The sequence below is a fragment of the Squalius cephalus genome, assembly GCF_949319135.1.
Source record: "Squalius cephalus genome assembly, chromosome: 19".
NCBI classification, from domain to species: domain Eukaryota; kingdom Metazoa; phylum Chordata; class Actinopteri; order Cypriniformes; family Leuciscidae; genus Squalius; species Squalius cephalus.
The window spans coordinates 27,039,232-27,066,310 of NC_137140.1; the positions used below are offsets into that span (position 1 = coordinate 27,039,232).

The 27,079-nt window shown below is 39.6% G+C and overlaps 1 protein-coding gene across 2 annotated transcripts in view; it reads left to right on the top strand.

The window, feature by feature from the left end:
• The window catches only part of rbfox3a (RNA binding fox-1 homolog 3a), a 347,427-nt gene that overhangs the window by 206,986 nt on the left and 113,362 nt on the right, over positions 1–27,079 (top strand). The window contains exon 1 of one of the 2 annotated variants that reach the window (XM_079851789.1): positions 5,432–5,529. The exons of the other annotated variant lie outside the window; for it this stretch is intronic. Coding sequence (XP_079707915.1) covers positions 5,512–5,529 — 18 coding nt within the window. The 5' untranslated portion in view covers positions 5,432–5,511. Of the gene's footprint in view, positions 1–5,431; positions 5,530–27,079 lie in introns of those variants that run through there. 2 annotated transcript variants of the gene reach the window in all.

Sequence of the window (27,079 nt, forward strand, 5' to 3'; positions counted from 1 at the left end):
CAGATGAAAACTTTAGCAGCAGAATTGGATGTAGTTCAACTGCTTTCTTCAGAGAGAATGTAGCATCATTTGATTATGGATGGAATATTAAGATATTAATATGTCCCTTCTATTAATATGATTTTTTATGATTGTTTTTAATTTATGGCAAAGCACAAATATTCTTTACCTTTCATGAACTGGCATGCTGCTTAAATTAACATGAAATATCTATTGACAATGTGACATTTTTAAACATCTGTTAGTTTGCATCTAAATTGTTGAATGTCAAAGTGTTTCACGTGTTCGAAAACATTAGTTTGTCTTTACTAAGGGGTCAGGGTTTTGCTAGTTATCATGGCCCAGCTTGCTGGTAAATGCTGGTACAATATTCTGTTGACAAAAACATTTTTCTTCAATGACTGACATTTATAAGTAGCCATGTATAATGATTAAAAAAAAGTTGTTTTGTTTGTTTGCCAGCAACATAAATAAATTATATATTTGAGTAGCTTTTATTTATTTATTTATTGTTTGGCTGTAAAAAAATTACTTTATTTAGATTGAATAATGGTCGGCGTAGCTAGAAGGCCCAAAGCTTTTACATTTTCCCAACATTTACTTTTTCCAAACCTTATATTTCTTCTCCACTTTTGGAGATAGGAAATTCTACTAATGGCATTTGGAAATACAATGCTTTGAATAGCCAAAGCACGTTTAGCGTTTAAGTGTGCTCGCTTGCTACCACTCAAATCACTATAAATGAATTCTACCTCAGTTCCAAACCACATTCCTTTTTGACAAATTAAGTAAATTAGTCATTGCCTCTGTAATCAAGTGCAACATCACCTTGCCTTTTATCCACTTGTTTTTTTTTTGATTAGGCCATACTTCCATGCATGTCACTTCCAGTACCGTTTGGTCATTGGTAGGTGCTTTTAATGAAAATGGACTGGCACTGCGACCCGTTCCTCAATCCCCCCCCACCAAACTCCGCTGCAGACGCTAAACTGCACCTTAACCAGATTAAGTCACTTGAACAAGTTTGGAGAATCGAGCCTCCCCACCAGATGGAGAGAAATGGAGGGCGGTTGTTTTTGAATTAGTTCTCCCTCGAATTTCCTTGCCGGGTTAATGAATAAATGAAATGGCGCGGTAATTGGAAGGGAGTGCGTTGAGAGAGAAGGAGAGGAGCATGCGGCTCCATTGAGTTTATGGAGGCAGAAATGATGACGTTGGGTAAAGCACTGATGAGGAAGGTATAGCTCAGTGGGGCGAACATGCCTGATAGAGTAAGTGTGTGTGTATCTTCACAGAAGGGAGGACTCGACTTCATTATAAGGTGCTTTAAGAGCGACACGCTGTGATTGTGTCATCTTCGTTTCAAACAAAGGCAGTGGAGGGCAGGTACAGGGGACAAAGGAAACGTGAACGTCCAATAGCCGTTGCACAGACGTGCACATACTGCTGAATCCTGTCAGACTGCGCTCAGAGCTGAATTTCAGCTTTTCAGCAGAATGTGTGTAATTGATAGCACTCTGGGGCTGCGCGGGCCTTGGCAGCACGCAAAACGAACGCAAACCTCCAAAGACAGAGACTTTTAATATCTGGCAGGCTCGCACAGCGTGGAAGCTTGACTCTGTGTGGCATGTAGATGTATTGCTGCTCACTTTTGGGTTGTAGTATGGGGGTAAGAAAGAGGGAATCGCTCGTTTCTGCTCCCGTCAAATATTCCAAGGCTTGCACTATTTCCAAGACCTGCTGCGCTTGCGGCCAATATGGCGTCCCAGATGTGTTCACCTGCCGTTGGCAGCGGCCGGCTCCTAATTAAGACAGTCTGGCTTGGCCACCGGCTCAGTCTGGACCTGCTCAGACCAAACCTTGCCCATCTGCCCTGCTTAAAGAAGAAAAATACCACCTTTACACTTCAGGCCAATTGACATCTATACTCAGGTGAGACGTAGAGGGCGTTAGTTGCTGCAGGCAGGATGAGACGTGCGTGCTTGTGTGTGGTGGAAGAATAAAGCGAGTGGTTGCGCTAAATGCATGCAATGCATCTGATCTGATTCTTTTTTTCCTCCATCTATCTGTCCTTTTCTTTCTTTGCACTGCATCAGAGCAAAATGTGACCGTTAACAAGCTTGTGCCACATTTTTAGACTCTGCGTCACATATCCGCGCAAGCCCATAAGCTTGGAAAAAGATCAGGCGAGACATGGAGATCAAACCCATGGATCGGGCCAACTGACAACTGTACTGCACAACGCCGGCATTAAATATTGACTAAACGAATCGCGAGTCGGGGGAGTAAGAGAACACGACAAGGAGCATAACCAATTCAGGGCTCTGACTTTTTCCCTCCTTCTTCATCTGAGAGAAAAGGTTTCTTGTCTCTGTAATGGAAAATGACGTCCCCAGGGCCAGTCGTCCTCCGAGTGCTTAACCCGAACATGCAGCACCCTCGGCATGCTGGGGAAAAACAGTGCAGATAGTGCCAGAGAAGGAATGGAGAGACAGAGAGAGAATGTTTTGGGTTTGAGAGAGAAAGAGAAGCAGTGGGAGAAAACAGAATGCTGATGGAGTGGACAGGAATATCACAGAAAGAACAACAACACTAGGGGAGACCGGGGCTAGTTGTCACACAGCTTACTTTCAGTTACTATGGTTTTGAGTGAGTTAAAAGAAGTCCAATTGTGCAAATGGGCATTTTCTCAAGCAGTGGTTTTTATGATTTTATGATTTTCTTCTCAAGGGAAGTTGTCACATTTCAAATTGATAAAAATGAATAACTGTATACAATTTATTAATTCAAATAGTTTTGCCCCACATTGTTAATTTTAATATGTTTGTTGTTTCATTAATTATTTTTATACAGAATTTTTCAGCTAAATATAATTTTTGGCTGACTATGAAACTATGTCTGTTTAAAGGTAGATTCCACTGTGAAAACAGTACCCATTTAATGTGACATATCCTGCTATTAGGTCAACATGTGTTCAGTAAACTCTTCTTCTTTTTTTTCTGGACAATATGGTTCAAAATGTTTAAAAGAGTTTTAAGGTATATCTCTTTATATAATATATATACCTCTCTGGACGCCTAATGGGGTGGAGGGATAGAGTTGTGGGTAGGGTAAGGGTGTAGTTGGATATTCTAGCTCCACCCATTAGACCCAAATTACATTCGCTCCTCCTTGCTGTACATCTAGCGAGGGGGAGCTAGATGTAAGCTCAACCCATTTGCTCTGTAGTGAGCAGCCTCTTAATTGTTCACTCCCTAAACTTCAGTCCCGCCATCACATGCAACACATGTTATTATTGGCTGGGACACCCCAAACTAAACTATTTAACATAACATATAGTTACATACAACTACCAAGACTAAATGTACATTATCCTGTTTAACACTTTTGTCCATAATATTGTGCTGCCTTTTTTTTTTACATTATTCATCTCAGGGTTCGTACAATCTTTTGAGAGTGAAATTCAAGCACATTTCAAGGACTTTCAAGGACTTTCAAGTGCTTCACACTTTTTTCAGAACTTCAAAGCTTTAGATATTATCTAATTTAAATGTTAAAAAATTTTAATGTGATGATTTGTAAAACTTAAAGTTTAAAGATGTAAGAAAATTAACTTGGTGGCAAACAAACACTTTTATTTAAAGAAAAGACATCAGATTACCACTATAACCAGTAGAAGGCGGCAGAGGAGCACTTATTGACTTATTAGCCATTTCCACTCCCTGATATTTGGAAATATAGGAAATTAGGAAATTACAATTATTAATTAGGAAATTAATTAGGAAATAACAAAGTATCATAAAAAAATAAAACTTTTCTTCAAATTGTGACTGAATTACACAAAGCAAATAAATAACGCTCCTTTTATAATCACTGAAGCTGTCGGTCAGTTCAGTATGATACTATAGAAGAAAAATGGTTAAAAAGGGTTGAATATTTAAATGTTTCCTACAAAAATGGGATTTTGCAAGTTACTGTTATTAATAAAAGTTCTTCAGAGCAGTAAAACATATTTTTAATGATTTCATTTATAAGAGTTGATCTCATTTTTATTAGATTCATTTTACAGAAGGAGGTATGTACATTTATGAGCAAAACTGTGTTTATTAATATACAATGTTATAAAATATATAATAAACTTATAATTATCTAATAGGCTACACCAGATCTTATCAGAACTCTTTCATTGATTTACGGCAGAGATCAAATATTCCAAAGCACGATGGAAAATGTGAACTCTCTTTGACAGTGTCACTCCTGACATGCTTTGTTCTAATCAAAATGAACCGTGAGCAAAATTAGCATTCTCTCAAATCCAAATATGAACGTGCAACAGCGCAGAGGTTAATATTTAAGAACACTGTAGCTGCCTGTTGGCGGTGTGTTTTTGAAATTGCTGAGACAGCTGAGATGTTAAATGGCAGCGTAACCCCCCTCACCCACCCAGCCTCCCGAAAGGCGCGTGGCTGTGTACGCATGCACTTAGACGCTCAAACCACACACACACACACACGCACAAACAAGTCTTGCGCTCTCACATGCACCAAACAAGCTACCAAAAAGAGCAGCACCGTTCTCACGGCACGCAACCTGTCAAGCGATTCCCCCTGCTCTCCACCGGCTCACTCCGACTCCTGATTGGCTGAAACCACAGCTGGAATCCTGCAAGCCCCTCTCCCACCGAAACCCCTGCCTCCGCTCCCTCTCTATCACTGAGAAAAAGATTGGTGAGAAAAAAAAAGACACAAGAAAGAGCAAAAGGCATTACGTTGCACGCCGACTCGCCCTACCTAGTTTACTTACGCTTTCCCCCCCGTTTGCCCCCCTCCGACGGGTCTTTGTTGCCTCGTTGTCACGTTGCATGACTTTTCATGTACATCAGCTGACCGTCGAGACCAAGCGAGGGGAAAGAACCGCTCCTACAGCCTTCTCAATCCTCACCACTAGCCGGCTTCCCTCGGCAGACGTCGCAGCAGCAGCAGCAGCAGCTCCCCTCCCCTCTCCTCTGCGAGTGCTCGGATGCTGAGCTGCTCCGTGGCTGTATCAGTGCCTGAAGTGTCAATGGACTCCTCTCCCTGCGGAGGAACACAGCCTCACTGAAGGAATGCTGGGAACAGATGCCAAACACCTCCTGGAGTGCCCGCTCTAGAACTCTCCCTCCCGCCAATAAGACCCTGAACAGAACGACACGGGGCAGAAGACGTGCAGAGTGAGTGACGTGAAGAAAGCTACTTGTGTGGTTATAGGAAGAAGAAAGAAAGAGTGGAAAGTGCAAGGAAACTGAAGAGCGGAGACAGAAGCACCTTTGCCTATTCCTCTTTTTCCTGTTGACTAGGTACATTTTTTTTATAGTGTCAACAGTTGTTGCTTCAATTCGTTTTTTTTTCTTTCTGGACTGATCTGGGAAGAGCACAGGACTTTCAAGCACCAAGAATCTGACCCAGGCGACCAGCACTGCGCCCACCCCTCATCCGATTTCCATCTGTGAGTGCCCACCTGCCCCTGGCCGAAATGATGATGTACTTTTGGGTGAGTAACGTCTCTGCCACCCATCAGGTTGGCCTTTATGCCATTGTTTCTCCATATTTCCTCAACCCTGGACCTGCTGGGATAAGACGGTGTGCTTCTAGCATGCGATAAGCCTGTCTCCTCCTTTTATCTCGTTCTCTCTTTCCTACACTTCCTCTAAGTTTATCTGTTCCACCAAAATACATACACAGATTTTCTCTCGCTCAGTTACTGCTTTGCATTATTTGCTTTCAGTCGGAGCAGTGTTTAATTTTCCTCCACTCCGAAGGGCCTTGTTCCGCAGTGCTGGTCCTGGAGGAGATGAGTATCAGCCGTGGCTGTTCAGAATGGATAGTATTGATGCTCTTTTTGAGGACAGAGGATCATATGACCTGATTCTGCATAGCTCTGGCAATTTCTCAGTTCACTGATGGGGAGTGTTCAAACTCACACAGCGAAAAGGGGATGTATGTTCACCGCTTTATTATTAAGAGTTTAAATGCTTTGCTATTTAGGCCTTTTCCCCATGTATTTGTTTTGATAGACCTTCACAGCACTTGTTTGTTGGTTACATCACTTAAAGCTACATGTAGTTTCCCATTATTGTACTTGCAACTAGTAGAAAGGCATGTTTTTGCCACATTTTCAGTGAGTGGAGAGTTTTAGGGGTCTTTTCGTGTGAATCTTTTCTCCATTTATGCACTAAACTGATAACTTTGACCATTCTTATACGTTTCATTGTTTTTAACGTCTTGTTCCATGTAAAAAGTTAAGCTTTTAACGATATAGTTCACCCAAAAATAATCATTTACTCACCCTCAAGTTGTTCCAAACCTGTCAAAAAATAAATAAATAAAGACAACATTTTTAAGTAATGGTCCAAAATAGTTGGACTTTTATTGTAAGGACAAAAAAACTTTATTTTGTGTTTTACAGATGAAAAAATAATACAGGTTTGGATTGACAGAGGTGTAAATGAACGATGACCGAATTTAAATGTTTGAGTGACCTATCCCTTTAAATTGTCATACTGATGGACACATTGAGTTTTTTTTGTCATTTTGAGTCTTAGATGCCCTTTTTTTGGTCTATCTCTGTTGTTTAATAGACTGACATCATTGATCATTTCAATGTGTCTCATTTTTTTAGCATCTCATAACATAAACATAACATAAAGTAACTTCAACTTTTTTAAAACCTTACACCCTCACACTGAAATTCACCGATTTTCCATCTCAGTTCTTTTTTTAATAGGTTTTTTGTTTAATTTAAATGTGCAAGACTGACTTTATTGATTTTTCTACATCTCAATGTTTTTTAGCATCTCATAAAATGAGACCCCGCGTCTAGTAGAAATAACTTCATACTTTAGAACTTTTTATAAACCTGACACCCTCATACTGAATGGCACGTTGAATCTTTGTTGTCACTTTGAGTGTATCTCAGTTGTTATTAAATATATTCTTTAACGTGCTAGTCTGGCATCGTTGAGCGTTTCAACGTGTCTATTGTTTTTTAGATGCCGCATCTAGTACAAATAATGTCAACTTTTTCTAAACGCGATACCTTCATTCTGAACGGCCCCTTACTTGCACCTCTGAAAATAATGAGGAGGTGAGGGGATGAAAGAAAGATCCTACGACACTGGCAATGTCAAACTGTGCTGAAAATGGGCTTTTAGCTTACAGGAAATCTTCCTCCACCATAAACCTGCTCCCCGTTCAACATCCCGTTCTCTTGGTCACACGGCGCTCCCTCTCTCCCCGTCAGGGGCCAGATGAAAAGTGCGCACTCGTAGATGTGGCAACCAGGATTTAATGATCGTCAGAAAGCAATCTCTCATCTTTTGAGCTGGCTGTGCTCTTTGATAGCACCGACTGCCCATTAATCATTCCCCTTCATCACTCCAGTCTCATCCGGCCCAGCGCGGGACAGAGGGCCTTTGCGCACCCTCGCGCAGACGGCACAGGCTGTGTCACGGGGGCCGCAGGGGCATATTCTCTTAGAATGAAACTCGCAGACGTGCTTAATCTAATCTGAGCTTACTTTCTGATGGCCCGGGTGAGAAGAGAGATAAAATTTACCCCTGTCAGACATCCTGTAACTGATTAGCTCACACAGGCAGACTGACGCTTATTTCTGATGACAGATAGCTCTTCGCTTTGTGTGTGTGCTTTCAGAAGTATTATTTCAAAATTCTGGGCTCAGAGTAGATGAGAAGGTGTGAATGCGTGTGGACAAATAGACTGTTTTTCCTCACACTTTCAATAAGGACAGTGTGAACCGTGAATCTACTGAACAATTATTGATTTAATGATAGTATTACAGTAGCATGATAATGAAAAAGGCAGAGGAAGACGGGAGAGAAGTGCTGCTGTGTCTGTTCAATAATAAATAAGTGAGAGCTCAGAGCAAGGGACTTGTTTTTCAACGAGCATGTGTAGAGATGGAAGAGCATAGAGCTCGTGTTTGGTTTGAAACGGCACGTTGGCCTATTTTTATGCCCCCCTAGCAAGGCCTAGCCCTAAACAACCTTTGCCATTTACCTTTAATGAGCTGTGCTGCTGGTATAGTAGTGTGTGTTCCACATCACCAAATCGTTTGTTTTCTGTAGGGTGGTCATGATACCACTATATCTGAAATTTAACGTTTATTGATGCTTTGTAGCTTGTTTCATCCTTTATTTAAAAAAAATATAAGGTTACACTTTATTTTATGGTGTCATTGTTAAAGTGTAATTATAGATTACTGAGTAACATTAATTAACTACATGTACTTACTATGGGGTTAGGATTAGAATTAGGTTTGTTGTAGGGTTAGTTGCATGTAATTATGCATAATTTATACTTATTACTATAGTTACTACGTGTGACGTGTAACAAGGACACTGTAAAATAAAGTGTTACCATATATAATGATATTAATTTTACCCTAATTTTTATTTTGAAATTTTATTGTAATATTATCTTGCTTCCAATGTACTGGTATTTTTACGTCTGTAGGGTGGCCATACATTGTGTGATTTTAGCCCATGTACTGTAATCCCCTGATTAATATTTTCCTGCCAAAAGTATTTTGGTGTAAATTTTAATATAGTCACTGTCCTCCTCTGAAATTGTTTTCAAACGCTAAAAGTTATGCATGCTTACAAAAATGTGCCGTAAAAAAAAAAAAAAAAAACCTGTTTAGACTTGTTCACATAGATACAAAAAGTTAACCAAGGAAAAGCCATGCTTTCCTTCATAGCGTTGCGTAATCAAGCTGTGTCTTTCGGAAGCAGCGTCTATCAGCCATGTAATTCGGAGAGGAGAGCGGCTGCCGACGGTGTCATGTTGCTAAATGAAATGCTTGCGCTAATTTGTCACCACTCTAATTGATCTGTGTTCTCTAGTTGCATAATGTGGGTCCTGTAACATTTATCGTGTGTTCACTTCATCCAGCCGCCGTCTGACGGCCAGAAAAACTTTATTCAGTCTTGTGGGACAGTAGCTCAGTAGCAGTAACAGAATGACCTACGGTAACACAATCTTTTTTGTTAATCCTTTGTTCTTTTCTTTTCTTTTTTCTGTTCAGCAGCTATTTTCAGCCGTGACATTTACAAATGCATGCCGAGCAAGTCTTGGTTTCTGTAAAGTCATTATTGTTGACCCCTTGGCTGTTTGTATTTTTAAGTCGAGTGCAATATTGTCATCTCGGTTGCCAACAACTCAGCATCCAATGCGATCCGCTCTGGCCTCATCTGTCCCTCACTCAATCACTTTCTTCATCTCACTTCTCCTCTCTCTCCTTCTTTCTCCCATGGGCAAGATCAAATATGGGCCAGGGTGACACTGGCCCTGCCAATCAAAGCTGCCAGGAATATAGCTTACTAAGTTGTTTGTCAGTAGTGTATTCTGTGTTAAACTTGTGTATTATTTACCTTGTTAACAATAGTTTTTGTTTTTTTAAAGAATTAACCCTTTATATGGCACTACAAAAATACATAAAAGGCTATTTTATGTAAATAATATATATAGTTTTGCAGAAACAAGTGATAAAAGATTTGCTTATGAACGTTGCAGTCTTCGAAAAAGTAGCATATAAATATTACAGAAATAACACTGTAATGCCTTACTTTATAATGGTATTTAAAAATATATGTATTTTCATCAAAGATTGATTTTGTGATTAGCTAAACTGTCTCATAAGGAAGACGCTATAATTAATTTACAGTGAGAGTAGACAAAGAACACAGATCCACTCACTTGCCGCTTTCTTGCCTCGCAACTGTTCTCTCCAGCTTTTCTTTCATCTGTCAGTGAACGTGTGAAGCAGTAGCATCATGGTCGGACACACGTTGCAATGGCCGGGTTGATCGGAATTAGCTACAACCTCCCATCCACCTCCAGGATCCCCTGAGGTCCTCGCTACGGGCCCACGGGTCCCTGCGGCTCCTCCCACCGTCATGTGTAATCCTGCCGCCTCACGCTGGCTCTTACACGCCCGTCACGGCCTAATCTTCTCCTCGCTGCAGATAAGACCATTAAACAGCAGAGCAGGAGAGGGATTTCTCCCCTGACTACAAAAGGGATCTGTGCGCAAAAGAGAATCATGCTGTTCTGCAGATAGTAGAGAGAAAGAGAAGGAGAAACAGAAAGAGGACATGGTTGCTCACGCTTATCACCCTTTGCTATTACATGAGTTGTGTTTACACAGGGTTTCCCAAGAAAAAGGTCATCACAGGGACGCTCCATTATCTTCCTCTCTCTCTCTCTCTCGTCTTCCTCCACTCTCCTTCTTTCTGAAGGTGTGACTTAAAGGCATTATCCCCTGCACAGTTTAATGCCTGACACCTTTCTAATGGACTGTGGGAATGAAAGGTGAAGTGCGAGAGATCAGTGCCCCCCCCCCCCCAGATCCCCCCAGCTCCAGACGCAGCGGGAAGAGCTTCGGATACAGGGATCAATAGCGCTGTTTGGTCAGGCCCAAGAACGGAGGAGCCAGGTCACGCAGAGGGCTTCTGCATCCTCCGGCCATTGAGCCAAGCGGTGCGCAGAGAAAGAGAGTGTGAAATTAACGTTGAACAGTGGGCATAATTACTCAAAGAGTTCCTGAATCAGCACTCTCAGACAGCTGACTTATTAGGGGGGATGTTGGCCGTTGCGTCTTCCGAGGGCACATCCTGTAGTAAATGTGAGCGGAAGAACTTTAACGAGGGCGTAGCTTTTTGAATAAGATAATCTTATCACTTTTTAAACTACAATAATTGCGAAACTGAATGTACTAAAAGTTCACACCAAAGTGAAAATTCTGTTTATTTACGTCACACTTACATATGTCATTTCGAAACCAGGCTTTCTTTCTTCTGCGGAGCACAACTCAGACCTGCTCTGAATTGTTAGATAGTAAACAAGTGGCAAAAAGAATAGGACACATTTACTAACAACAAATGACATGAAATCTATCCCTAACTCCCTTTCAAAACAAGATTTGATCAAGTCGTGTACACCAGGTGTCTCATTCACATAAAAAGAAGAAATATTGGAAAAATGACTTATTTTATTTTGGAAAATGTGTTGTTTTTTATGATACAATGAAAGTCAGTGGTGTCAGATGTTGTTTTTCACAATGATGGAAAAATAAGGTGGAACATTCTTCAAAATATGTTCTTTTGTGTTCCACTGAAGAAAGTAATTGTGGTTATTTTTACCTCCATTATTCACAAACCCCAATGCATAGCACAAATGATGAACTTGCATACAGTAGGTGTGTTACTGGCCATTGTTTTAATCCACTTAAGTCAAAGGCAAATCACATTTCTATGGGCATATTGGATATTATTCGGAGCCGTGTTGAACGTAGGAAATGGCGCTGGATTCGAACTGCCATCGGATTGCCTACACTGCTATTATGTTCTTCGCATCATTTTCTTCTCAGAATGAATATCCTGAATACATCGCAATATTGCCAAAATCCCATTATAATCGCATTATGAAGGTGTACTGTATGTAAACATAGTCAGTGATTGCAGATTTTTCATTTTTAAATGAACTAACCCTTTTGTTTGTTTTTTATGTTGCATTCAAAATCCACGTAGCTCAGACATCCATAAGGGGATGTTCCTCTTCAATTTGAGAAGCATGACACTTCTGGACAGCTCAGAGTGAGGGACGAATAAAGGAAGCGCTCTTGGGGGGTGTAGAGTTTAGTACAGATCCAGGTACAGCTGTTGCTCTGCCAGCCATGGGTCATTAAGACACAGAGGGGACACACAGACTGTAAAACTAATGGCAGGACACTGACATTAACGTTATAGGTTATTGACCTATCTGAGGGGATTTATGGTGCAAATCAAGCGACACTGTCAAAGAGAATGGGAGAAATAAGAGCGTTTTCACACCCTGTGCCCACTCAGAGCACAAGCACCAAACTTACAATCAATTCCCTGTGAATTTTACAAGACAACGCTCGAGAGAAAAGCTCAACTCCCGTTGACAGTTCTCGCATGCTTTTCTCTCTCTTTCACCCTCCCTCCCACCCATCTTTTGCTCACATTCTCACTCTGTCTTTGCTCTCTGGCGTGTACAGGTCATGCAGAAAGGGATGTGCTGTTTGAAGTGTGTTGGCTCTTTTATTCCCTGCCCCTTTGTTCCCAGGACTCCCACAGCTTGACGTGTCTCAGTTCACGTGTGTGTGTGTTAACTTGTGTGTTATGTGCAGACTTCACCTGAATCTGAATAGCACATTATAGTGCTATGAATATAACAATTATCTAATCTTCTGGTGTCAATCTAGCTGCTAATCTAGCTTCTATCTTTCTCAAATTTAGACCAAGCAACCTCTGGAACGGTTTGCTTTTGGTGAAAATTCAATCCGACTCAGTGAATCAACCAATCGAGATATCTGATGTGTATGTATGTCTGATGGATATTTGGAAACACAAGATTTGGGTTACTGTGATGTAATTCTGTCACTGTAACACATTTTGGTCCATTTTGAAATATTACCTTGTGAAAGCAAGCCAAAACAGGAAGAAAATGCAACACTGCCTCAATTTAGCCCATGTTAACTCAGCCTTAGTGTTTCATGATTAAACTGGGAGAGGAGAAAGTATTTTAACATCCAAAAAATGGCCCAAAGAAGAATCACAATGACGAGTAATAGAACAGGAGTGAGTTATATAACATTCATTATATACACTACTGTTCAAGGTATCTATTTTTTTTATGCTATTCTTTTGAAAGTTCTATTCATCAAAGAATCCGGGAAATAACATGTATCATGGTTTCCACAAAAAAAAAAAAAAAAAAAGCAATACAGGTGTTTTCATAAGAAATGTTTTTTGAGCATTGAATCCGCATATTAGAATGATTTTTGAAGGATCATGTAACATTGGCTATCAAAAATTAATTGTTGCCATCACAGAAATAAATTACATTTTAAAATATATTAAAATAGAGAACAGTGTTTAGAAATTGTAATAATATTTCACAGGATTTCTTTTTTTTACTTATTTTTATCAAATAAAATGGATAAAACTTACAGGTCCAAATCTTTTGAATGGTAGTGTAGTTGTAAACTCGAGGGAAATAGTAGGGAAACTTTTACACTGATATCAGTGTGTGTTTAGTGTAAGATATACATGTTGTTGGGAAACAGCTTCATCTAAAATGCCTTTTAGATGGTCAGTCTCTAAATTATGGTTACAAATGTCTGGATTCATTCGAAGAAAGACGCAATGCAGTGTAAAATACCCTCTGCTGTCATTTAGCCAAGTGCAAATAGAAAGGCCACTATATGTCACTTTTAGTGCTTGCCACCTAACTCACTAGTTCACCACACTCAGAAGGTCTCACAAGGCCAACTGAGGTTTCTTTTTTCTAGCTGACTGCTCCACTGGCCTAATGGGGTCTATCTGCAGGCTTTCAGTTAGGGTATGTTTGTCTAAAAGCCATTTTAATATCCTACTGTTTGGTTTTGAGAGCAGGAAGCAAGCGGGAACCAACGGGACAGATGCTTGAGGCATTGAGGAAGGAGTTGCAGAAACCTGGTCAAAGAGAGATACACAATGGCAGCCTCAGACAATTTTTCTGTTTGTTCTTCTCGGCTCAAGTTAATTGTTACAAGTCGGTGGAGGATATTTTTCAATGATATCAGTCTGTTACCATCTTGTTCTTTCTCTGTGAGAGCACTGGTGATTAGAGCTATAAGACAGTCTCATGGAATTTTAAAATTGTGATTTCCAGGCCTGGAAAACTCTTTGCAATTAATTACATCTTTTTAAAAATGTAAGTTGTTTTTACATATTTTCTAGTCTTCCTCTTCCATTTTTCTTTTAAAGGTGTCCTATTATGCCCTTTTACGAAGTCTTGAATCTGTTTTTTCCGGTGTCCTAGAATATGATTTCATGCTTGATTGTTCAAAAAAACACATTATTTTTCACATATTTTACATTATTACTGCTCCCTTCTCCGTAGTCTGTCCCGAACGTGTCGTTTTTGATGAAGCCCCTCCTTCTGAAATCCGTAATGTGCTGTGATTGGTTAGCTGGTCCAGTTTGTTGTGATTGGCAGTGTTTTCTGGATTTGTCCCGCCCTTCCATAACTTTGAGCTCTACTCTAGTGTAAATAAAGGATAGCGGCAATTTCAAACCAATTCGAGCCCAATTCAGACCCTGACAATGTTATTGTTAACAAACAAGAGGATCACGTAGAACGGATTTCATGCATGGACTTTGCAAGCACGGATTTCACAGGACGTTTTAGAGTGGTGTGTTTTTCTTATAGGCTACATTATAGATACGATGTTATGCACCATTTAATCATGATATTTGTCAGAAAACTATGGTAATACAAACAGTAATCGATCACAAAAACATGGTTAATTTCCTAAGGGGCGGTGAACAGCCTTACAAAAGCGAGAGCTTACAAAAGATATAGGAAACAAACAACACTATATCAACACTAATGTTGGGTAGCAGGAGAGCGTATATAGCAACAACATAAAACTTATAATTAGAACTGTTAATAAAAAACGTTGTGATCCAACAGATTGTCCTGATAAGTAGAAATTGCTCCATTTCATGAGATGCACTGACTTTTTTATGCTCAAACAGCAACATTACACACTAACTAAAGTTGAAAAAGTGAAAAAGCATAATAGGACCCCTTTAATTTAATTCAGAAGGATTGCGACTGGTCAGTAACAAGCTTGCAGAGCTGCTATTTGCTTTTGTTGATTTGTTTGGATTGTAAATTGTGCTTATAGCATCTCACACTACAACGTCCACTGGGAGTCATCTTTTTATTTGTTAAGCAAAATATATTCAATGCCACGTTTAACTTGAACTAGAATTTTTTTTCTGGTGACGAACAATAAAACATTGACCTATAAGCTGTGTGATATTTTGGATTGGAGATGCAATGTTTCATTTTAAAATCTTGTTTTCAGGTCCTTGAGATATTAAGAAATGAAAACTGAAACTGAGCGGTCAATTAAAAAAAAAAAAAAAAAGCTTAAAAAAAGAATAAACCCTTCTTTTCTCACATATCTCTGAAATGAGGGAAATGTCAGCCTGTCATAACACAGCCTAAATAGACAGACAGGTGTTTATCCTCACATCCTAGTCACCATTTACTGTACATCACTGCATTTGACTGATCAAAATTGATCACATTCCCATTTTGATCAGTCAGATCCTGCTCTTCCATCAACATATCAGTTTGAACTTTCATAAATTTCCAAAACTTCAAAGCAGGTCTGCTTTGCACACATTTACTGGAGATCTATTGATTACTCAGCTGGTTTTATGGAAACGGTCTGCCGTGTTCCCGCTCTCCCCACATCTCTGACAGAATGATGTGGCAACGTGTGCGTCACCGTTCCCTTCTGTAAAAAAAATAAGTCAATGGAAAAACACTTTTTCACTGTTTGATTTAAGGATTCGCTGAGCGCCTTTTTTAAATCGTGCAACTTCCCTCAAACCAGTCCTTTGATTCAGCGAATCCACACTGCCGCAGCCTCTCCTGAGAGGAGGATCTTTTCACCCATAAGCACATCTAATTGAATAAAAGCACGTGCCCTGTTGTTCTTGCCTGATTGCAAACAAGCGTCTTCCATTAATTCAATAATGAGATTTAGTCCAAATGATTGTCCTATTAGACACGAACCCTCATTCGCCACCCGTTCGTTCGACTTCACCTCAATGTGCCCTGCTTGCACCTCACAGGTAATTATGTCGGAATTAATGTCATGTGTAGTAATTGGATTCCAAAGCAAAGATACCTCATAATAGCACTTGTAATGAGGAAAAAGCAGCGGCATAGAAATTCCGTATTAGAACATGAAGCAGTGTTGGCACATTGGATAAGGTGGAGAGGCCATCCTAATGAATAGGCTCTGTATGGGGTCATCCTTTGATCATGGGACCTCAAAGAGCGCCGGCTCTAAATGAATAGTCGCCTGTGACATTGTGTGATAGACAATCAGGGAATTATGACTGTTTTACCTTATTAGAATTGCTTTACAAACACCAAAATTGTTATAGTTATAAAAGTTGAGAGGTGTGTGTCTGTGATTTTTTCGGATGTTTTAAACTGTCTATTAGACACACAGCCAAAGACACTGCAAATATACACTTTATATATAATGCAGTCCTATTAGAAATATGTATCTTGTGATTTATTGTCCATTTTAAATGCATGACATATATAACATACAAACATACAAAGGGATATATAGAGAATTTAAAGTTTTTTTGCATGTCTTTTGCTATGCTTGCAAGACAGAACTGCATTAAAGGGATAGTTCACTTTGAAATTAAATTTTGGTATGTTTTAGCTTACCTCAAGGGCATCCAAGATGTAAGTGTCTTTGTTTCCGCAGTAGTTTCAATTTTGATATTTTTAGGTCAAACCGTTCTTGTCTGTCAGTCATATAATGCAGGTTCATGGTCACCACCTCAAAGAGCATGCACAGAGAAGTCCAAATTAAACCATTCCCCCATCGTAAGTACACATTGATGGCCTAAGACACGAAACAAGTGGTTTGTGTGAGAAAATGAACAGTATTTATATCGTTTTTACCTCTTGTACACAACCCATAGACAGTATGACACAACTACATCCAAGTGATCTGAGGGCGCACGCGCTTCCGGCGCTTTCTTCTTCTTCTTGTTTTTTTTACGGCGGATCGCAAACAAATATGTGCATTACCGCCACCTATCTCAGAAATGGACCATTGACACTTTCCTATACTTCTTTAACCTATCAACCGACATAAATTCCCTTTATTTACCCGCATAGAGGCTTCATAGAATTTCATCCGGCGCTGCAGAAAAATGACCATTTCCCCCCCATCATGACAGGAAAAAAATAACCTAATTTAATTCCGGCGCTTTCCGGCTCTTGCGCAGCACGCACACGTCACACACCGGGAAGCGCGCGCGCCCTCAAATCACTTGGACACTTGGACGTGGGGTTTTTTTTTCCTGTCATGGGGGCTGAGAGTGGACGGAGGAGCTGAACACACAGCGCCGGATGAAATTCTATGAAGCCTCTATGCGGGTAAATAAAGGGAATTTATGTCGGTTGATAGGTTAAAGAAGTATAGGAAAGTGTCAATGGTCCATTTCTGAGATAGGTGGCAGTAATGCACATATTTGTTTGCGATCCGCCGTAAAAAAAAAAACAAGAAGAAGAAGAAAGCGCCGGAAGCGCGTGCGCCCTCAGATTACTTGGATGTAGTTGTGTCATACTGTCTATGGGTTGTGTACAAGAGGTAAAAACGATATAAATACTGTTCGTTTTCTCACACAAACCGCTCGTTTCGTGTCTTAGGCCATCAATGTGTACTTACGATGGGGAATTGTTTAATTTGGACTTCTCTGTGCATGCTCTTTGAGGTGGTGACCATGAACCTGCATTATATGACTGACAGACAAGAACGGTTTGACCTAAAAATATCAAAATTGAAACTACTGCGGAAACAAAGACACCTACATCTTGGATGCCCTTGAGGTAAGCTAAAACATACCAAAATTTAATTTCAAAGTGAACTATCCCTTTAATAGTGCATTAATAGTCCTTAAACATTCTAGTTAGGTCATTCTACTTTTTTATGAGTAATAATTTTTAAAAAAATCCCCTGAACTGTACATTTCTGCAATGAATTCGACCAAAACTGATTAACTTTGGTTTGTGGAAAATGTCAGCTATTTTGCAAACTTTATATTTACTTAATGTATTTACTAAGATTTATATTGTTAATTACGATTGGTCTTAACTATAATATGCATACTGTTTTCTGAATGTTTTTCTTTTTAACCATCTATGTCTGCGTTTTCACTGCTAAAACAATATTGTTTTGTGTGTTGATGGCTCAAACACAACCGACATGAAACAAGACACTTGCTGACTGTCGTTATAACAGCAAAGCAGCATTTCATTTACGCAGATCCAACGCCTAAAACTTTAACGCAATTCTTTTCCTGCTTTGCAAGCACTCGTATTTCCTTCAGGAAATGCAAATCTAGTTTTTTTTTTATTGCTGTCCGTATCAAGAACAGTATTATTTCATTTGCTGTTGTCAGTGTTGTGAGGTACTATTCAATAGTTCATTGACAATATGGCACAATGTGTATTTTTCATTCTTTCATTTACCTCCTTCATACTTTTTTCCCTTCCTTCCTTTCTTTCTTTCTTTCTTTCACTTTAAATCATGCAATTGTTTAAAAATGGCAGCGAGAGGACAGGAAATCAGCGAGCGCTTGTTCCCAAGTTAAAGATGCTGGTCTGAAACACGTCTGACCTTTTCGGAGCTTGTTGGAGAGGCAGACAGACCTCAGTGTACGTTCGGGGACCCACCGCAGCAACCGGGATAGAGCAGCTGACCAGAAACAAATAGAAAGAAGCAGCAATCATTTTGCTGTGCTCTGCAACTGTTAGAATTCGGCCCATCATCATTCTAGCTATTTAAATTTTAATGCTGTTGCTTCTCTGAGTTGCCAGCAAGGCAGGACCGTTCTCGTTGCAGTGAATACAGTTCGTTTGTTGACGTGTTTCTACTCTTCACGTGCGTGTGCTTGTTTTTTTTCTGTGTTTAGACTGTTAAATTGTGCTCCTAAATGCTGTCTAAATGAGTGAGCGTTTTGTTTGATACTTTAATTAGCAGACTCTTCATCCACATAGTCCATACTTGCGCAAATCCTGCATGGGAGGAAAACGGCGTTCACGGGTTTTTTTTTTTTTTTCTGTGAAATTCCACACCTCTAATTTCTGCTCCCCCCACCTTTCTTTTCCCAGCTCATTAATATTTAAACCCACACCTTCAGCAAACTCACACAAAAAAAAAAAAAAAAGTGAGAAAGGGGATTGTGTTCTCGGGGATCCCTTAATCCCCAGAATTAGCAGTTTAATAGCAAGGAGCCATTTGTAGATTAGAGAGATCAGGCTCACGGGACCCTCCTTTATACTCACTACTTAAATACTTAGAATTTTAATGCAGCTACAAGACCCTGTTTAAAGTCACCCTTTAAGACCTCCCTCTGTCCCCCTCGTGCAGTCACAAAAACTCTGAGAGGACTTCGCCAAGAGGTCGTGGAGTGATACTTTAGTGTGTGTGCTCATTTGCGTGTGTGTGTGTGCCTGAATAATATTCAATTTCATAATGCATTTCATTGAAATAACTACATTTGGGACTTGGGGAGAGCTGAAAAGCCTTTAATTTGTAATCATACATATGTATATGGCGTGCCTAATCCTCACACTGTTAATGTCTTATTTTCATTTTTCACACAGCTAATTTGCCATTCATTCCTCATTCATGTAATGTGTGGTAAACAAGCCTTCTTTTGGGGCAGGAATTACTGCTCTAACAGCTTGTGGAAGCCAGATCAAACAGTCGCTATCTCACCTCATTTTCATATAATTTGCCTGAGATGACAACTGTCTATTTTAGCCAGATGAGATAAAGTCTGATCCAGAGAAGGCAGTGTGTTTTTAATAATCATCTGACTGGAAGTAATTTAGTCTTATGCTTGTGTGGAGATTGTATCTTTGTATTATGGACTCAGCCAATCCAAACATGCAGGATTAGCACGAACCCGGTGAAATTGTCTTTAGAGGTGGACCCCTGACGTGATCAAAACCAATAAACATCGCTTTTTTTGTGTCCAGGTGTGCTAGAGGTAATTTGATATGTTCTGTCGCCATCAAAGATTAATCTGTCATGTCAGTCTTCACATAACATTCCAAATTTTCTCCTACCAGCCCCCCTTCCCTCTCTTCCTTCCTCTCTCTTGAACATTCTTTCGTGATATTAAGTGCAGAAAATGACTTGCGCTTGAAAACCCTCTGAAATTGAATGGATCCGAGGCGATGGATTGCATGCCATTCATTTAGATCGAGGGAGGCTGGGGGAGGGGGTGTGGGAGGCTGGTAATACTGAGTGGCTTTTGCCTTACGGCCGATAAATTGCTGGTGCACTAAACCTTTGGAGGGTGAAACACACATCGCCGGTAGCCTGCAGTGACACGAGTCTTTTTATTAACCAATGTCGCACTATAGGACTAGGACATGACCAGCATGCTCCATTCCTCACATGTCGAGTATTTCTAGCTCCTGGCCCACTCAACCAATTACCGGAAAACACGTTTTAATGACTTTTCTTTTCTTTTCTTTTCTTTTTTTTTTTTACCTGTGGAGAAGTCTTCCAATAGATCTACACACTGTCAGTCTGTACCTAGACATGTGTACAGCCCCAGATTAATAAGTTCTCTATATTGTTTTAAAATCAATCTGAGGGGACATGTGCCCCATCAGTTTTTATTTTATTTATATGTTTTCATTTAAAATGCATTATTGTAGGTTAAAAGAAATGTGAGGGGAAAAAAGTGAAAATTGTCGAAATTTGGTGAGCTAAATTGAGCCGGACTTTTTGCAGCTCAGTTGTTTTAAAACTGAAAATTCTGTCATGATGGAAATGGAAGGGAGACATGAAGGAAAAAGTGGAACAAGATGTGAAAAACAGGAAGGACAGAAAAAAAGAGAATGAAGCAAGACCGTAATAAAAAAATTAAGGAATGATGGAAGGAAAATGGGAAGGATGTATAAAGGAAAAAAGGGAAGGAAGAAAGGTAGTAAGAAAATGGAAGGAACACAGGAAGGAAAGAAGGAAAAGGGTTAGAAAGGAATGAAAGAAGGGGGTAATGCAAGAAATGCACCAAGGAAAAAAGGCATGGAAGGCTGGAAGGAAAAGGAAGGAGGTGTCGATGAAAAGGGGAAGGAAGACAGGAAGGACAGAAGGAGAAAATGCAAGGAATGCAGAAATGAAAGCAGCAAAAACGGATAGAAAGATTAAGATAAAAGGTAAGTAAGGCAACAAGGGAAAAGAAAGAGAGACCGGATGGGAAAAGGGAAGGAAAGCAGCATGAAACGAGGAAGTATCTTTGAGAAAAGAAAGGCAGCTAGGAAAAAGGAAGACAGATAGGAGAAGGGAATGTTTAAAGAGTGTGTTTCCTCCCTTTTGGTCAAGTCTTATATCGCTTAGAGTCCCAAGTGAGCCAGATCGGCTACTGTTTCCTTCTCATAAAAAAAGAGCGTGACACACCTGGTTACTTCTGTAAAAGTTTCTGTAAAAGGTGTCAGAAGGTTCTAGATTTTTTTTCTGCTGTTTCATTTGTATTTTTTATGCCAATAGTTGCTAAAAATGAAGTTGTTAGTAGTACGGCATTTTGCCAAAACCATGTCTACAGTGGTAAGTTATCGTATGAGTAGTGACTAAGTGGTGGAATAAACAGAGAGGTTTTGGATTGTGCGCAGGAGAATAAGTGAGGGAGGGGCATTTGTTGTCAGACCGAATGTGCCGTTGGCTGGTGACACAGCTGCACTGGTCCGGATGACTTCAGAACTCGCTCGGATGAAGCAGGAGGCCAGAATGTGGCTTCTGCAACCTGCAACACCCCCATATCCACCCCCTGTGTGCCCACCCGTCATTACCAGCTGTTCCCCGTCGCTGCGGCTGAGCGCAGTGCCATGCTGTGCGGCCCACTTCTGCATAGGCTGTGCCAATGGGTATTAGCACTCCTGTGAGAGAGGCCGCGTCCTCCACACCTGTTTTTCTGCAGCGGTGCTCTACCGTTGCTTCTGAGGGTTTACCGTGACTCTCCGCGGGGTGCTGCGTTTGCAGTGTCGAGGTTCTGCTGTAAATTAACTTCTACAAAAGCGAGTCTAGACTTGATTTTTGTCCTTTTTCTTTAAATGTAAAATATTTCCCTCGGTGACTAATGCTTTTTGGGGTTTTAAATCATGACTATTACGAGTCTTCTAAAGTCATACAGGAAAAGACCTAAATTTAAATCATGAATTTGAAATGAAAATGTTGACATCCTCTCTAGCTCTCCATTGAGTATTCATGAAAAAAGTAATGTTGTCCAAATCATGAACAAATCCTTCTTTTCAGTTGGCTCTTTTCAATTAATCAGTTGAGCTAGTTTGCAAAACCTCTCTATATCATTCATTTGTGAATCCAAATATCAAGTTCAACTCACATTTAACAGTTTGTTTCTTCTCACACAGATCTATTGTAATGTTTTGTTTGTAGACTTTTTTGTTTCCTTTAGTTCCCATGTTTCCTTCCTGTGTTTAGTTCCTGTTTCCTTTGTTCCTGTTGCTGGTTTGTTTCTATGGTTACTCGTTTAATTGATTATGTTCACCAGTGTCTTCTTTGGTTCCTCATTCAGCCATGTATTTACAGTAAGCCCTCAGTTTGGTTCTTCCCTTTGTCCTGTATTGTCTTAACATGTGTGAAGCTGTTACATTGATTCTTGTTTTCAGAATTATCTTCTTTGTTTTTAGTAATTATATTTTTGCAAATCTGTTGCAATTGAGATCCTCTGCTCCTCTTCCCTTGCCTGCACCATGATCTATCATATGGCCTCATAAGACATAGTGCAAGAGGTGTATGGACTACATCTATGATGCTTTTATGGTACTTTTGCATCTTTTTAAAGTTAGAATACCCCAGTTATGTCAACAATATTCAGTTTATTGTATTTTCCTTTATTTCACAGAGGTTTTGGATTGTCACAGAAACAAAGTCATATGGAGTTGGAACAACTTAAATTTTTATTGTTGATTGAGCTGTTTCTTTTTGTAAGTAACATGACGTTCACCCAGTAGCCTTACCTGATTTGAAGTCTGACATTTTAAAGTGAGCACTAATCGTTATAGTACGTTTGACATTTACCATTTGCCTGTTGCTGATGCAACTGTTAGCCAGTGATAACTTTGTGGTCATCCGTTTTTTAGTTGCCTATTTAGAGATCAAATTATAAGAATCTATTTTTCTTTGAAGCAACATCACTTGTTAGCATGAATACAACACAAGCCCACTTTATTAACTGTTTTGTTTTCTTCTTGTTTCCTTAGATAACTTTGCATTTTCAAACCACCGTGAAGTGATTGGAACCTAACACTTGTTTTAAGTGGGGTTTTATTTTCATATGTAAATTGAGGGAGCTAAAAGAAGTATATGAAAGGAACGAGTGTGCGTGGTCTCTGGAGGGAAGCTGAATTACCTGCGAGGCTGAGGATAAATCAACACGGGCACGAAAAAGAAAATTTACCAGTCATGCTTGATTGATATTATAGACCTGCTCGATTGTACGAGGCATCTCCTCTGTGCCCAGAGTCCTTCAGCAGCTCCCCCGTTCCTCCTCTCCTCCTCCTCCTCCTCTCTTCCCATTTTCTCCTCGAAACGCCGGATGGGCTTGTTCACTTATTCCCGCTCTTATTTACTGAGTGTTCAGGGAGAAAAATGAAGTTTATGGTAATAGGGCTGTGTCAGGCAGGCCAAGGTGCGTTGTTTCCATCTGGGTGCTCGCTCTCGCTCTTCCTCTCTCACTCCATCTCCATCTTTCTTTATCCCTCTCTCTCTCTCTCTCTCTCTCTCTGTTTCCACCTGATACCCTCTGTCTGTTCAGTTCCCTTTCTTTTTCACTCAGTTTCCAGAATTTTTACAACCTCAGAGATTAGCTTTAACATTCATGATCTGTTGAGTTTAACTGGGGCCTCAGAGACTCCAGGAGTCTACATGAAAAAATAATAATAGTGATTTCCAAATTAACCCTTTTATTTTCATCCTTAACTGTCTGTATATGTTCCTTGTTTAAAATTCAGTAGGCATATTTTATTAAAGCTTTAACCCTTTTTCCAATGAAAAAGTAGATATAAACTAAATTAAAAATAGTTGGCAAGTATATAGAAACCCGGCACATTAATTTGCCAGTGGTTCCCTCGTGATTTTGCTTCTTTCTTTTATAAATATGTTTTTTCAATTTATGAGTAAAATAAGGCCTGTGGTAAACATAATTTGATGATACTTGGACCTTTGTTCTACAACATAAATTGCAGACACTCACATCCCAAATGTTCTTATCTAGTCATCTAGCCTATTAGACACATACTGTTTTTTTGTTTGTTTTTTTTATAAACATAACAGCTTCAAAATTTACGTTTTCGATATGGGTGTGTGCAGTTTTCTTTGTAGAGCAAAATGTTCAAGTATAGTCAAGTTATGTTGACCACAGACCTTATTTTATTCATAAATTGAAAACCATTATCAAACAGCATTATCAAACCCTACAAATCTTGAGGAAATCAGTGGCGAATTAGTCTTCCGAGGTTTGATCTTATCCCTGCATCCCTCTATCTACACCAATTAGATAATTGTAGCTAATAGATTAATCTAATTTATTGTGTGTGTGTGTGTATATATATATAGAGAGAGAGAGAGAGAGAGAGAGAGAGAGAGCGAGAGAGAGAGAGAGAGAGAGCATTGTTAAGCCATATCTGTAAAAAAAAAAAAAAAAGGTAAAAAATCAGATACTATGTGAATATTATTTAAGAATTGGTTGTGTATAACATAAAATGCTACTGACTCAAACTATTAATGCTCTTGGGTGCAGTTAGCAATCATCTTGAGATGTGTTGACAATTTAACCAAAGCGGGAGGTTTTCCCTCTGCGATCTTGCAATTGAAACATCCACTCTGAAGCAGGTTGCATATATGGTAAATCGTTGTTTCTGCCGAGCGAGTTTCCCTCGGTGCGCCATGCACAGTCTCAATAAATCACACTCATTTGTTCCACAGAAATGCAAATTTTGGTGAAGGTAAGCTTAAATTTCATCAGGCATATATTGTACCTCGGTGTCAGAGAGTAGTAAACCAGAACAAGCTGGATTGCTTTGGTGAATTGCATTTCCACATGACGTCAGAAGAATTCTACTGTACGTCTTCAAAACGATTCCCGAGGTGGCGTAGTCGCTTTAGACTCTTGGTGTTAAGATATTGTACGCACACATATCTGTGCTGTTTGCCGCCCTCTCTCCTCACCTCAAAGGAATGCGGACTCTCTGAAGTTTTCTTTTTTTGGAGGGCGAGGAGAAAAGAAAAGACTGTGTGATGGAGAGTATGATGGAGCAGCAGAGGAGGCCGATGGAGCGCTGTCTCAGTGCGCTGCCCGGATGATGGATGAACTTTGAACAGATTTGCTCAACATTAAAAGGGTCGGGAGGCCCCTGGGCCTGTAAGGCAGTGGGAAAGAGAGGGAGAGGGAGAGAGAGAGATGAGAAATAGTGCCGTGTGCCATGGACTCTGTTTCTGGGTGCTACTCTTAGATTTTGCAGCCCCATGGCCAACAGCAAGCCACACCAATATTTCAGGTGAGGGGGTGACAGAGAGCACTGTGGGAAACGATATTATGTAGAGATATTAGAGTAATTCACCCTGGGTTGGCTCTCCCATACTGCCCTGTCCCTCAGGTGCTCTATTGTCATCTAATCCTATTCTAGTAGTGCTGGAAACTTCACACCTTTACATTGAGATTAATGCCTGAGGGACACGTTACATGCTCTCGCTCATTCTACGGTCATTGTATGGTATTAAAAATGTAGACACTCTCTGAGGCTCAACCTTTATAATACAGTTGGTGGCATTACAATAAAATGGATTTGGTTTTACAAATTTGAGCAGAAATACAGGTTATCTTTCTCTTTAGTGTCAGATTAGTAAATATGGTTACACTTTGTCATAATAATGCATTGGGTGTCATAAACATTTTTAAGCATTTATTAATCTAGAACGATATTAATTTAGAAATCTGTTCATTGTTGATTCATGTTTATTCATAATATTTTCAATTTAATTTATACAAATACATACGTATTTGCATACACTAACGTTCAAACGTTTGGGGACAGTAAGATATTGTTTGTTTTGAAAGAAATGAATACTTTTATTCATCAAGGACAGATTAAATTGATCAGAAGTGACAGTAAAGACAAATGTTACAAACGATTTCTATTTCAAATGAATGCTGTTTCTATTCATGAACATATCCTTAAAATAATGTATGATGGTTTACACAAAATATTAAGCAGTAAACCCATTTTCAAATGTAAGAAATGTTTCTTGAGCAGCAAATCTGCACATTAGAATTATTTCTGAAGGATCAAGTGACACTAAAGACTGGAGAAATGGCTTCTGAAAATTCAGTTTATTAAAACAGAAAACAGTTATTTTAATTATATTTTACAATATTACTGTTTTTTATGTTTGTTTGTTTGTTTGTTTTTGAAACAAATGCAACCTTGGTTACCATGAGATGTTAAAACCTTACCAGTCCCATCCTTTTGACCGGTAATATATGTAGACATTAAAATTAACCAATATTATTAAATGCTGTTAAAGTATTGTTCAGTGTTATCTAGATAGAACCTTTTTTGTAAAGTGTTACTGTAAATGTTATAGCTATTTTGATGATTTGTTAAATCAGTCAAAAACAGAACAATAGTTTTTCCTTTTTTTCATTTATCCTTCTTCCCAGGTTCTCATCGGAAGTGCCAAATGCCGTCCAAGAATCCCAAATCAATAATTAGCTCCTTCATTTCGACTCATCGCACAGCCCCTCTCAGCTCTAATCGCTTCAAAATACACTCGCACAATAGTGAGCTAATTTACTTACAATTATATTTTCAATTATGCCCTAATAAACCCATTGTACTCTGGGTAATCACAAGTTACCCTTTGAGCTAATGCAATATGGCGCAGTGTGAAGTCAAATTCAATTTCGTGCAGTGAAATGAAATGAAAAAATAAGCACACGCTCTCAATCATCATGCCAGAGGTTTATTCATTGTGGACCCCCACTGCTGTTCAGTAAGATGTGATACAATAAGTACCCAGCAGTCTTCTTGACTAGCAATCCTCAGGTAGTCATAAGCTACAGCTACATAATGCTTTTTTTGTATACTGTATGATGAAACGTCCTCCAGCGCAAGACACGGTGCTTTCTCATGTTGCAGTGAAACGGCAGATTAGTGCGTCACCCTGCAAGATTTTCAGCTTTGTTTGGACTGTTGCAGGTAATGTGGTCGGACAGCCATTGCCTTACGCAATGCTCATGACCTCCTTGTGAACTGGCTGCTATAGAAACTCAATGGAGTAAGAGAGGGAAAAATGGTGTAACTGTGAAGCTGATTCATGATGTTTTGGTGGTTTTAAACTGAGCTCTAATTCGATCGGAAACACCAGC